Consider the following 13,973-nt stretch of genomic DNA (forward strand, 5'->3'; position numbering starts at 1 on the left):
TACACATTATGGCAGCAGACCCACATCTTTAAAAGCTGGTTTTCCCAATTCATATGTAAAGTGAGTGTGCTTGAAAGTGTTTGTGGGAGAGGGGTTAATGGTTTGCTCTGTTATGCGTTTTGTATTCTCATTTTGTATTTTTCTGTTGTGAACCACCCTGGGATCTTCGGATGAAGGGTGGTATACACATATTATTATTATTATTATTATTATTATTATTATTATTATTATTATTATTATTATATTAGCAGTAGTAGTGGTAGTAGTGGTGGTGATGGTGGTGGTCAAGATAGGGAGTAACTTAAAGAAACAAGCAGGCATGTAGACAAGGATTCATAAGTCTGCTCCCACCTGCAGCTTTCCCCCCAGTCTCTCCTTCACCCCCAGGAACTTTCCTTCCTGCTGAACTCATTTCCAGTGTAGGCCAGTGGTGGGAGGGTTGTGTACCCCCTGCACAAACACCACTTTGGGCTCCCTCCAGACATATCTTTTATTGCACTTTCTTGGTGATTTGTGTTCATGATGCTATCAGGGCTGTCACACACAGTCCAGCTTTCAATATTGCTTGCACCCGCAAGGCTTTGAGGGCAGTTCCACTGCTTCATTTCCAGTCAGTGTGTGCCCCATAACATTCTATAGCACAAATGTTCTAACTTATTTTTGCCCCATTGCAGCCTGTCCAGGCAGCGATAATGGGGAAGCATCGCAGAACAAATCCGCCACTGCTGTACTAGGATTGTCTCAAGAACACAAATTGCAGAATACAAAACACCAGTCTGGAGAGGCCCTTTGACCCTTTGAATTGCACTCCGTCCGACTCTATTTTAACTGCAAATTTCGCAGACTTGCCTGCAAAGATGCACGCCTGCTGCCATCGAATGTAGTGTGTGCCTCATTCTGTGCAATAGGTCATCTCCAAGCCAAGGGCAGCCAGATGAAGCCATAGCATAAAGTGAAGGGAGGCAAGGCAGGCAGGCAAGGGCCAAAGAGGAAATTTTAAGAGTAGAAGGAGCCGCGTGCAAGAATGAGATTTTATGGGAAGATGAAAATATAGCTTGTGGACTTTTCCTACCGTTACCACAAGCACAATGTCTTTCCCTCCTGCTTTCTGCTTGTGGCACATTACAATTTAACAGATTGTAAGGTGGCCCGGGTGTCTCTCTCCCCCCCCCCCAACCCCATAAAAGCCACTTATTGATGGAGGAGAATAGAGGAGTTTGTGAACATTTGGCTAATGTAAAGATCTCCCTGCTGTGAGTCTGCTACCGGAGGTTTGCAGGGACTGGTGCTTGCTCAAGTCCTGAGAGCCTCCAGCAGTTCACTCCAGAGAGCAGAGAGGGCCAGAACAGCTAGACAGCATGAAGAGTGGGAGGTGAGCTGCCTGCCTTCATGCTGTGTGGGTTTCTTGCCAGGGGATCTGATTACTGAGAGCCTCCAGCTGCAAGACCCATGCAGAGAGCACTGATCAATAGCCAGCTCTTCCCTGCACTGAGACCGCCAAGGGAAAAGATATAACTGCAGCCCATCTGAAAAGGCAGCTAAAACAAGCACCAAATAATAAAAGTTGTGCCATCTATGCACACAAATATCTCCATGTGTGCATTCATTCCTTCTCCCTCCCAGGTTTGTTTCTCTTACAGTTTTATTAAAAACCACAATCAGAGAGTGAAAAGACAAAAGATTCAAAGGAATCCTTGTTCATCACATCACTTTATAATGTGTACATACCAATACATATGCCATACATACCATACAAAACGTATCACATAACACAGGTATCATTAGGCTCTTTGTCTACCTATGCAATCAATATAAATATAAACAACAGAATAGTGTTCTCGCTCCTCCCTCCCCCCCCCCATGTGGCTGAGCCAACCTACCCGTCCTCTGGGTCTGTTCTTTCGCTTCGGAATATCTTCCTCCATCTCTTCCTCCTCATTCACTTCATCTGCATTTTCATCATTTTCCAAAACCCTCTGTAGTTAGAACAATAAACAGTAATTAAAAACAATTCCCAGAACAACAGAGGCTTCATAACAGAAAGGCAAAGGAAATCAGACATTGTGGATGCAGACTCTGGCTTTGTTCAAATACAAAGCAACTTTGGATCTGGCCATTTCAAGTTATGGATTGAAAGTTCCAAACCTGTTCTCAAGGAGGACATGTAGTTTGCCTGTACCAAGCGCCAACAACTGATCATTTTTAAGGCTAGAAGGTGGGGTTTGGGAGTCTTCCACAAACCTTATTGGAACCCTTCTGTTGCTCACTTTCTTCACATCTGTTCAAAGCATCTTCACAGCCCTGATTAGCTGGAGCTTTGTTTCCATTTGGGGTTTTTTTCAAATTGGTTTTCTTGGCTTTTTTCTTCCAGGGAACAGTGGCATCATTATGTAGCCTAGAAAGATGACCAATTTGGGGGGGGGGGGCACCTGGCAATGAAACAGCAGCCAGTCAGGGCTGTGAAGAGGCTCAAAGGGCACAGTGGAAGCTTCCATGGATAGACATATATCTTCCACCCCTACTTTGCAATACACCCATTACACAGGAATGCATCTTTTGAGTGTTTGCTGTAGTATTCCACCTCAAAACTATAGGGGAGTTTCAATTCCCATCATGCTTTTATTCAATAATTGTATCAAATCCTGAATTTACTACAGATATCAAATACACACACACACACTCACACACTCACTCACACTCACACTAGTGTTGCAGTCACAATGCTTGCCCTTCATGTAGTGTTGAGATGCAAATGTATCTTCCCACAAGGTGCCCCTGCAGTATTTGGTGCAGTGTTAATTTGCACTTTCTGCAGTGCATTTGTCTTATGTAAAGTAAATCCACTCCTTCCCACATTCCTCTATTGTATATTCATTTTCCTTAATCTTGAAGGAAAGGGGAATGAATTGGGCTACCCACTGGGTTGCGTGGGCAGCATTTGCCCAACTGTTATTATCTTATGGTCCTTTGCAATAGTTGGTTATGGCACACCTACACAGCAACAGAGCAACACAATCACACACACACACACACTTTCTTTCTTTCTCCTTCTCACTGGAGATTATGGTTATATACAGCAGCTGGTATTTGCATTTGTGTGTGCTCCCCTGTAGATCATGGGATAAAGGTCACAAGAGATTAATAGGCTGGAGGTTGAGACTGAGCCACAAAATCTTATAAGCAGCCATTTCAGTATTACATAGACTGGAAATGTGACCAGGCCAATAGAAGAGCACTTAATCACCTGGATTTCTTGTAGAGTGTCCTCCTCTTTAGTATCTACCTTCTTTTCAAGCCCTTCTCCACGCAGCAGTGCTTCCAGTGTGGTCCCCTCTGATGTGAAGCCATCCTTCTTCAGAGGCAGGTCAACTTCTGACAAACCAAATACAACAACAGAGGCTATGGTTATTTCCTGCAGCGCCAGGGATGCACAAGCACAGATAAATCACAGAATGTGTGAAATTGAAAACCACTCAAGGAGGCTCTCTTGAGAAGTCCTGCCCAGCTCATCTTCTCTACTGCTGTTAAGACTTCTCTCATGTCATCAACTTACTTTGTGTTCCTAACAGTAAATAAGCAACCAGAAGATGCACATCACGTATAGAGGAATAGCCATGTGGGTTTTCAAGCTGAATGAGAATGGGCAACAGTCATACATGGATTTATGTGATCATTGTCTGAACACTCTGAAATAAAACACACGAGTCAATTTTTCCAATGGATTTGAATCCATTAAACTGGACTTGAATCACAATTCAAAAGTGGGGGTGTTGAGTTTTTTTTAGACCTCTTCCTAGCTGACTTGTTTGCAGGGAGCTTTGTTATATTAAAACAATATAACATCCCTCTCAACATGCAGTCCATGCAGTCAGTCAGAATTCACCCACCATGTCATGTGAAAAGCAGTTGTTACCCATGCAAAGTCTAAACAAGGGGAGAGCAACAGGTAGATTGGAAGCTTCTGGAAGATCTCTGGGTGAGTTACAGTAGGTCAACAATAATTTTTTATCTCCATTTTTTTAACAAAAGCAAAAAAGACTTCTGTCCCACCACAAGCTTGAAGTCTTCCCAGCCTTAGTCTGAGCAACCAACACTGTTAGCCTCACCCTTTAAACAGTGTTTGTATTTTAAGTTCTGCTTTGCACAAAAATGAGAGGATATTGGAGGCCACTTTAAATTGTTCCCTGTGATGATTACCTCCCTTTAGCAAATCATTCATGTGGAGCCATAAGAATGGTGGGCCCTTACCACCTGCCACACAAACCTCCCCAAGAAGTTTGCAATGGTGTGAAGAAACTCCCCATATCCCAGTGGCACACCCCTATACCACAGTGAGGTGCTTATTTCTTTTTTTCTTTTTACTCTACCCTTCTGTCCAAAAGATAAACAGATTTAAAGTGCCATCCATTTATACAATTCACGTGTGCATGTTGATAAAGCACCATCAAGTGGTGCCTTACATGTGTCACAGCAGCACATAATGAATTTTCAAACCATCTCTTTGTAATAAGAGTCAGTTTACAGCAAGGTACCAAATGTTGACTAATACAAGGATAGTATGTTCATGGATGAACCTACCCTAAGGCAGCCATTGAAAGAGGAAAGCTGGCTGCTGTTTTGGTGACCACAAAATGGCAGGCTTTTTTTTTATAATCCAAGTATGTTCACCACTAGAATGTTGGCATGGTTACAGAGGAGCAAACTCCTAGGGGCCAAGCTCCCTTTGCCCCCACCCCCACCCATAAAACATTTGAGGGGGCCAGGGCTCCCCAAAGCTGATGGTCATTGCCATTCAAATGGTGCTCGTGCATCGCGTCATGCGATTGGTTATGTGGGGTAAGTGCCCCCCACCCAATATTTTATTCAAGTTGGCACCCCTGCATGGTTATGATTAAGAAAACGCTTTTGGATAAATTTGGTATCCATTAAACCATGGGTCAGCAACCTTTTTCAGCCGTGAGCCAGTAAACCATCCCTCAGACCATGTGGTGGGCCGGACTATTTGGGGGGGGGGGATGAACGAATTCCTATGCCCCACAAATAACCCAGACATGCAGTTTAAATAAAAGCACACATTCTACTCATGTAAAAACAAGCTGATTCCCGGACCGGCTGTGGGCTGGATTGAGAAGGTGATTGGGCCGCATCCAGCCCCCGGGCCTTAGGTTGCCTACCCCTGCATTAAACTAACCTCCATATTCCCTTAGAGCAGGCTAGACATGATCACATTCCAAGAAGCATGCTGTTTCACACCTATTGTCCCTTCCAACTCCTGGGTGCTTCCTCCCAAAGTGACAGCCAACTTAAGTGCTCATAAAGTGGTGATAATTAAGCACTGTCCCTCCTCGATAGGTGTCAGTCTCATTTCCTAATCACATCTGCTTTCAGCAATTAGCATACTCAGCCAGAAGGCCAACTTCAAAGCCCACTTGTCCCTTGACTAAATCCAAATTTGCAAGTGGCTATTCACATCTCCTCTCCCAGGCAGATTGGCCAACAGTCCCAAAGGAAAAAAATCCACCCACACAAGTGGCCTGTTTTAAAAAAAGAGAGTCAGACTTCACCATCCTCACAAAGGAACACACAAACACACACACACAATTTCATTAAAAAAAATGGGAGTATATGGTTTTCTTTGCAATCTACTATGGTCAACTCTGCAGATTAGTATCAATCCAGAGCGTGAGTTGAGTTGTTAGAGCACACTTTGATTATTTTGGGCTTGTTCAATCAATGCATGTATCTCCTTTCTTGGATAAAATGCTCTAAAGCGGTGTTAAACCTCACCTCTGCAATCTGATTGCTCTGGATAGGAGGGGGGTGCCAGAGAGACTGGTAAGATCCAGTGCCCAGAGAGACTTGGGACACAGATTTTCCTGAGTCATATTCCTCAGAAGGGTGCCCTATATCTTGTGAGGAAAGAAACAGTCCATAGAGGGGCTAGTAGGAGGGACTTCCTGGTAAGACTCAACCTGGAGAAGTAGTTTTTAGTCAGCACTAAGGGGATGGCCAAGGGACGCGGGTGGCGCTGTGGGTTAAACCACAGAGCCTAGGACTTGCCGATCAGAAGGTCGGCGGTTCGAATCCCCGCAACGGGATGAGCTCCTGTTGCTTGGTCCCTGCTCCTGCCAACCTAGCAGTTCGAAAGCACATCAAAGTGCAAGTAGATAAATAGGTACCGCTCCAGAGGGAAGATAAACGGCGTTTCCGTGTGCTGCTCTGGTTCACCAGAAGCAGCTTAGTCATGCTGGCCACATGACCTGAAAGCTGTACACCGGCTCCCTCGGCCAATAAAGCGAGATGAGCGCCGCAACCCCAGAGTCGGTCATGACTGGACCTAATGGTTACCATTACTTAAGGGGATGGCCAAACTGCCTCAGGTGACAATAGGCTCCAGTAAATCCTACACTCTAGGCTTACCTATTAAAATAAAACTATCAGCATTTACATTTGCTATACAGTATACAATGTATCACAACACAATGCCAAATCAGCTGCCATCCAAACTACTGTCTCTCTCTGCACAAAAGCAGCTCCACTTCCAAGTTCTAATTGGGAACGAGATACTTACTGGGTGAGCTCTAGCGATGCTCTGTCACTCCAGGGACAGCTGCTGTGCAAAAGCAAACCACAGCAATTCCGCTTCCTCAGAAATGCTTACACAAAGCTTATACAAACACTGTGTCACATTGATTCTCTGGACTAGCTGATTCTCATAAACAAATACCACATAATTGTACATCATGATTGATTCTAGTAGATAGTATTTGAGATGGTAAATCCCAGATCCAGGGCTGTAACCCCAATAATCTTCAAATAATAACTGTGTGTGTGTGTGTTTATGTATCCACATGGCACCTAGCTACTGCTGGGTGAATGTAGCCACTGAGCTCATTAACAGGATGTGGCAGGATGTGCCTTAAAGGGCAACTCAGTGGCTCAGTGAGCAATTAAATCTCATGTCAGTTTCAAATGAGAATCTATCAGTGTCACAAGAGTGTAAAGTCTCCATTCCTGTTTCCCACCCTTAGCATTTTTATTTAAGGTGGAGCACTGGGAACAATGGAAGTCAGAAAGAATATCACGAAATATGCCACAGGAAGGAGAGGGGGGGAAACAGATTAAGCCCACTCTTCTTCTGGGAAATATGCAGAGAGAGAAGCTGTCTGTTAGCTGTCGAGTTTGCAAAAGATACCATCTTTTGGGATGGTGCTCTCTGCCAGCAGATGGAGCGCCCCGGGGGAAATGGTGGTGAAAAACCCAGACAAGCTGCATCCATCCATCCATCATATTGCTCATTTCCACATCTCTATAGCATTAAAGTGCAAGTGGGAGGGGGGTAGATTTTTAAAGATTGGGTGCGGGAGAAAATATACAAACATCCTTAGTCAAATAGCTGGGTTATTAGCTGGGAAAATGATAAAGTCCGGTCAATGTGGTACCTGGAAATTGCTTGTTTTGTATTTAAAAATGGTGAGCCACATCCACAAAGTCATTTTTATTGGCCTAACAAAGGGAAAGCTTCTCATAGTACTCTAGAATTTCACTCTGGAAGATGTCTTGTGATGCCCTTTCTGCACATACCTCTCTCAATATGAACAACTCTGACTTTTACCATCCTCACCACTCCAGACCTCTCCCAGACCCAGCCCTGTCCACTCCTTCTTTCCCTCACTCTTCTCTTTCAGTTTTGAAACTTCCTTGCAGCCTGCATTGTTTGTCTAAACGATGATGACTAAAATGTTGTTCATAATATGACACAGCCTTAGCCCAGAGAGCCCCTACTGCTGAAGTGAGGTGTGAGTGACTTCATCATGTGAACAAGAGTTTGAAGCCATCCAATTAATTTAAGGGGATGTCAGGCTTTTAAGGTGCCAGGGCCCTTGAGATAAAAGCTACATTTCCACCAGCAAAAAAAGGACACACGTCAAATGTTCTCATAACCATGTATCCCGGCTCATTTTTGTATGAACACTGTATTGTGCCTTGACTATGGAATAAAGGATTGCCAGGATCTTATGTGAAAATAAGATCCTGTGATTCTGCCCTAGAACAACAGCTCCTTCAAACTGCAGCCCCAAGCAGAGAAATCTTAAATTGCACTAGCAGACAAGATTCTCTGATGTGGGAATGTGAGCAGATGGCTGACAGTGTGCATATGCTGTCTTCGCAGGAAAGCTGCCTAACCATTACCTTCCCCACACCTAAGTGTGCATGACTAAATTGCCTTAAAGGCAGGACTATGAATACTTTGCAATTAAAAGGGAAAGGTCTGCTCCAAGGTAACCCAACCGAATAACCAGAGAACAACTGAATTCTGCATAATATCGTGTATATACTGGTAAAGCTCCATGCTTGAAAGACCTTACTCACTCCTGGTCATCTTGAGAACAGGTGCATGGGAGAAAGTCAGATTTGAACATGAAATATATAATTGGTGATTAGCACACTAACTTTCATTGCAATACCTTAAAGCTATTGCACTGAGAACATAAGAACAGCCTTGCTTGATCGGACCAAATGCCTATGTCACCCAGCATTCTGTTCTCGCAGTGGCCAACCAGATGCCTATGGGAAGCCCAAAAGCAGGGCATGAATGCTGTAGCACTCACTCATTCATGACCACCGCCTGCCCCCCAGCAACTGGTATACAGAGGCCTACTCTGCCTTCAATACTGGAGGTAGTACATAGCCATCACGACTCCTAAATGTTGTTAGAATCATGAATCTATTTATTGGTTTATCAAAGGATATTGGACTAGATGACCCTCAGGGTCCCTTCCAACTCTACAGTTCTATGACTCTATGGCACACTGAGGGAGAGCACACACTGGTGTTTTTCACATTCCTTGATCTACCTCTGTGTAGGTGGAGCCCATGCATCTCATGATGGAGGTGACTTTTGGTCAAGATCCTAGAAGCACAAGTCTCTTGGGTCCCTTCTTTCTCCCTTCCCATTGTATGTGGTGTGCGGTCACTGACAGACACCCTCCCTTAGTTGTAGAAAACTCTCTTGTAAACCTTAAATCCAAGCATCTCCCCAGAATATTGTAAGAACTTACTGTTTGAGTAACCACTTTTACCAACCAGACACATGACCGTTAAAACAAGTTTCAGTTGATTTTAATAATGCTTGAGTCTTCCTGTTTGTTTGTTTAAATAAAACGAGTGCTTTCTTTTTAATTTAAATGTACTGTTGCCAACCATGCACCCCTAGGACAAGAGCATAAACCATCTACGAGTGAGATAATCCCCCCTCTTTTGCTGTACTGTACTGAAACAAACTTCTGAAGGATGTTCCTTAAAGAGTAGCGGAGCTTTTTAAAAGCCAGAGACTTGAAAAATTAATGTGGGGAGTATGATTTGGAGAGTAGTGCTCCTTTAGGTCAAATGCACAGCTATTTGAAATTCAAAGACACCCTGCTTCCCCACTGCTATTTATCATACCAGTGCACTGTAGAAGAGGAAAATCCCAGAGTGTACCAATTCTTGGCTTTCTTTCATCTTGTGAGACAAGTTGGCCTTGCTGGAGGGGAAGCAAACCAGCCCAAAGAGTGTCCAATTGCCCTAATGCTCTCTGGAATATTAAACTGCCGGAATACCATAACAACCCTTTAGAAGTTTGATTAGGATGTTACTACTGAACACTGAAACACCGTAAGAGCCCTGCGTGGTTGTTGAAGAAAGTCCAGCATTCGTCACCAACAAGATACCTATGGGGAAGTTGAAAAGCAGGACATGAGAGCATTAGCACTCTCCCACTCTAGCTATCTCACAACTGGAATTTAGAGCCATGCCGCCTCTGATTATAGAATCATAGCGTTGGTAGGGATCCCAGGGGTAATCTAGTCCAACCCCTTGCAATGCAGGAATCTCAGCTAAAGCATCCATGACAGATGGCCATCCAATCTCTGCTTAAAAATCTGCCATGAAGGTGAGTGCACAACCTCCTGAGGGGCTCTTACTGTCAGAGTTTTCTTACTGATGTTAGTCTGAATCTCCTTCCTTGTGACTTGAAGCCATTGGTTTGAGTCCTACCCTCCAGAGCAGGAGAAAACAAGCTTGTTCCCTCTTCCATATGACAACCCTTAAGATATCTGAAGATGGCTATCGTAGATTCTCACAGTTTCCTCTTTTTTAGGCTAAACATACCCAGCTCCTAGAGAGAACAACTGGACAGAGAAGTAGGATGACCTATTAATCATCAACAAAAAATAAGCAAGTTGTAATAATGAAAAAGAGAACAAATATCGCATCAGAGGGAGTGGAGGGAACTGGGTCCAAGTGACTGTATGGCTGCTCTGTCTGGTGCTGATGGGCAGCATCAAGACTCTCCCTTCTTCTCATTCTTAAACAACCACTTCTGATAGGGGGACCTCTTCAAATAGATCAGTGGTGAGCCATTTTCCTAATGGCCACCTGCAGCAGTGAATGGGTGATCAGGGGCCACGTGCCAGTGGTGTGGGCATCGCCTGGTGCACACAGAGACACACAGGGGGGAAAGAGCACTTTGAAAGCAGAAGCTGTGCTGCCGACAGCAAGTGCAACCCTCCCTTTCAAAGTCTCTGCCTGCTGATGCACAAAAGGGCAGACCCCTCTTGCCACTGAAGCAGGGAGGGGGAAAGAACTTTGAAGGCACCAGTGAGAGCCAGCACGACCCTGGCTTTCAAAGCGTCTCCCTGCTGAGGCAGAAAAGGGCAAATGCCCCCCCCCCCCGGCCCAGCAGGGAGAGGAAAGCACATTTGAAGCAGGGGTCATGTTTGTGACAGCCAGCACAATCCTGATTTCCAAGTCTGTCCTTACCAGGAAGAGATCTCAGTCGTCCCTAAATTCAGAAGCAGGGAAGAGGAGGAGGAGGAGGAGGAGGAGGAGGAGGAGGAGGAGGTTTGGAGTCTCAAAGCAGATAACAATCTCCTTTCCCTTCCTCACCCACAACAAACACTCTGTGAGGTGAGTGGGGCTGAGAGACTTAAGAGAAGTGTCACTAGCCCAAGGTCACCCAGCAGCTGCATGTGGAGGAGCAGGGAATCAAACCCAGTTCACCAGATTACGAGTCCCCTGCTCTTAACCACTACATCACACTGGCTCTGGGAGTGCTTGGGCACTTGCAGAGGGCCACCTCAAAGGTTTGCAAGGGGAAAGGTATTGGTATGTATGGTAGAAATCAGCTAACCAGCTCTGCCAGCAGAGGGCAAGGACTGTGATTGTGCAAGAGGGCTTCCCTCATTTCCTCCCAAAAGCTGGCTTGTAGCGGGTTAGGAGAACCACCAGAATGGCACGCAAGGGGAGGAGAGAGGGGATGGTTCCATCTGACAAGCTGAAATGCTTGCACCTACAGAATTATGGAAGAACATGACACTGACTTCCACCCTATGAGTGGCAGGTGTCCAAAAATGTGGAATAGAGTATTTTTCTCTGACAGCTCTCTGTATAAAGTACCTTTTTTTTGAAAGCATGACACATAGCTACCCTGTGCAGAAAAGGTGGCAATCTCTTGGACCACTGTACACATTACGTTGTTAGGTGTACACCTAAGCTGTTTTGTATATATCACCCCAAAAATGTCAGGTGTAATGGTGGCAGACACATTTGCAAAACATCCCCATCATTCAGGGACCCAGAATCAGCCACAACATATGCTCAGTGACAAGTGTTGGTTACCTCAGTATAATGTGTGAAACAACCTTTAGATATAAAGGAGGTCTAGAGGGGAAGATTATATACCAATTACATCTGAGAGCAGCCAGTATAATCACAATTTCTCAGATACTCTTCCAATCATTTATCAGGTCCCAAACCACCATTTAGAAATCACTGGCTTTGTCAGGTCTTTTAATCACAGGTTCCTGCATTTGACTTCATCCCCTTATGCTTTCTCAGGTTTTAAACGGGAGGAACATGATAACTTTCTTCACTTTGGTTTCTAGTCAATTAAATGGGAACACAAACACACTCTTAAAACACACTGTCAGATATCCATCCAGAATACGCCACAAAGCTATCTGAAGAGCTGCACATGTAAATAGCTTAATAAAGAACGTGTTTTAAAGTATTGTCAGTCCAACTGTGAATGCCCTCAGAAAACAAAATATTTCAGATGATTTCCAAGCAGTTGAGAGGTTTGTGTGTGATATTCTAGCCTGTCATAGGAACTATACAGAAACAGGAAGATAAAGCTCTTTCAGTAGAGCACCTCATAAGAAACAAGAACAAACTTATAGAAGTTCTCTCTTGTAAGTTATATTATTCATATTACCAGTGCTTTTTTTTCTTTAAAAAATGTTTACTCTGATTTTCCTACTCATATTGAAATACTGCCCCTCAATGAGGCCAAACTTAGATTCACAAAATATTTAAGGGTATGCATACCCCAGAAAAAAAGCACTACATATTACTATAAAAATATTGTCCCAGAAATCTCCACAATCGATCAAGTAAGTATCCTAGGTATAAAGAGGGGGCAATTCATAGAAACATTTTTAGACAGAAAAGTCACTCACTTTACCATTTTGGATACTGCTTGAAGGGCAAAGTCAGTATCTTTCCACACAATATCCAAAATGATTAACTGGTCTTAAGGATCAGTCTTCTGCATGTGGAAACCTTGCAAATGCTCCCGGAAAAAAAGGAAGAGCTACTTATGGGGGGAGGGGGGAGGACTACTGAACAAAACCATATTCCTGATTCAGTATTGATGGGATGAGCTCCTTCATCGGAACAAGCATATTAATTGGCCTAGCATAATACAACATAAGGCTAGCCTGTCAGTACTTACTCATGCCCTGAGCTCTGGACTAACAAAGTCAAAATGGACGAGAGAGAATTGATGCTGTAGGGATGGGACACCAGCATTTTACTTCCACCCTGTCTCACCCTAAGATTTGATAATCAACCCAAAGGACAGGAAACTGCATGTTTGTGTTGTCCACTGCAGATATGTAGGGGTGATGGGATGCTTTGCATTCTCCTCGAGAGTTTTGCCTGGCTAGATTGTGTCCACAAATTCTGAGAAGGCCTCTTGCTTGCCTGGGTGTGCATATATGTAAAACTGGACTACAGTGGTACCTCGGGTTAAGTACTTAATTCATTCCGGAGGTCCGTTCTTAACTGAAACTGTTCTTAACCTGAGGTACCACTTTAGCTAATGGGGCCTCCCACTGCCTCTGCGCCGCCGCATGATTTCTGTTCTCATCCTGAAGCAAAGTTCTTAATCCGAGGTACTATCTTTGGGTTAGCGGAGTTTGTAACCTGAAGCATCTGTAACCTCAAGCATCCGAGGTACCACTGTACTGTACAAAGGTAAAATATACATTCTGGGTTCTACCCCCTTTTGTGGTCCTTGAAAGGTTTCACAGAACAGGGTGTGGCCCCTGGTCTGGAAAGAGTTCCCCATCCCTGCTATTTGCAGGGATACGGAAAGAGTTTTGTCATGGAGCCATTAGCCCCGCTAGCACCAAACGGTGGCAAGAGATGTGTAATTTTATTATACCAATAAGAGGTGTCTGAAAAGGGAATTTCTGCCTGCTACCGGAGGCTATGCCAGAAGCTTTTATATAAAGTTTAGATAAAAAATACGAGCACTGAAATAAACAAGATTTCTGGCAGCAGAGAATATGCAGATGGGGGAAATGTGCCCTGCGGGCTCAGCAAGAATCAGAACGGTGGGAGAAAAGAGAAACTGTGAACAAGGTAACATTCAAAGTCTCTGGGGTGTCATTCCAGGGGATGGGGAGCTTTAGCCCAAAATGCAGCATATAGAGTTGGAAGCCTTAACATAGCTGAAAGGTTCATAGTGCAAAAAATCAGAAATGGAAACACACAGCAGAGAGTAAAATGGGCCTGTTTGCCCTGAGGATATAGAGAGAACTGGTCAGATTCAGCTGATGAACTGAAGGTTTTGGCCCAGAGAACAAGAGATGGCAATCTGTTTGTGACTGCTGGGCTGGCCACAGAGGACTGGACCAGATGGATTG

The 13,973-nt window shown here is 44.3% G+C and overlaps 1 protein-coding gene across 2 annotated transcripts in view; it reads right to left on the minus strand.

Annotated features, from left to right (window-relative positions):
* DPF3 (double PHD fingers 3) overlaps positions 1–13,973 on the minus strand; it is a 183,791-nt gene that overhangs the window by 62,893 nt on the left and 106,925 nt on the right. For both annotated transcript variants that reach the window (XR_014501965.1, XM_083398927.1), the window contains exons 4-5: positions 3,245–3,372; positions 1,881–1,976 (exon numbers count right to left, since the gene is read on the minus strand). Coding sequence is in view for 1 of the 2 variants with exons in the window: in XM_083398927.1 (XP_083255053.1) it covers positions 1,881–1,976; positions 3,245–3,372 (224 nt within the window). In the remaining variant the exon portion in view is untranslated. The remainder of the gene's footprint in view (positions 1–1,880; positions 1,977–3,244; positions 3,373–13,973) is intronic.

Source organism: Podarcis tiliguerta, assembly GCF_965153285.1.
Source record: "Podarcis tiliguerta genome assembly, chromosome: 1".
NCBI classification, from domain to species: Eukaryota; Metazoa; Chordata; class Lepidosauria; order Squamata; family Lacertidae; genus Podarcis; species Podarcis tiliguerta.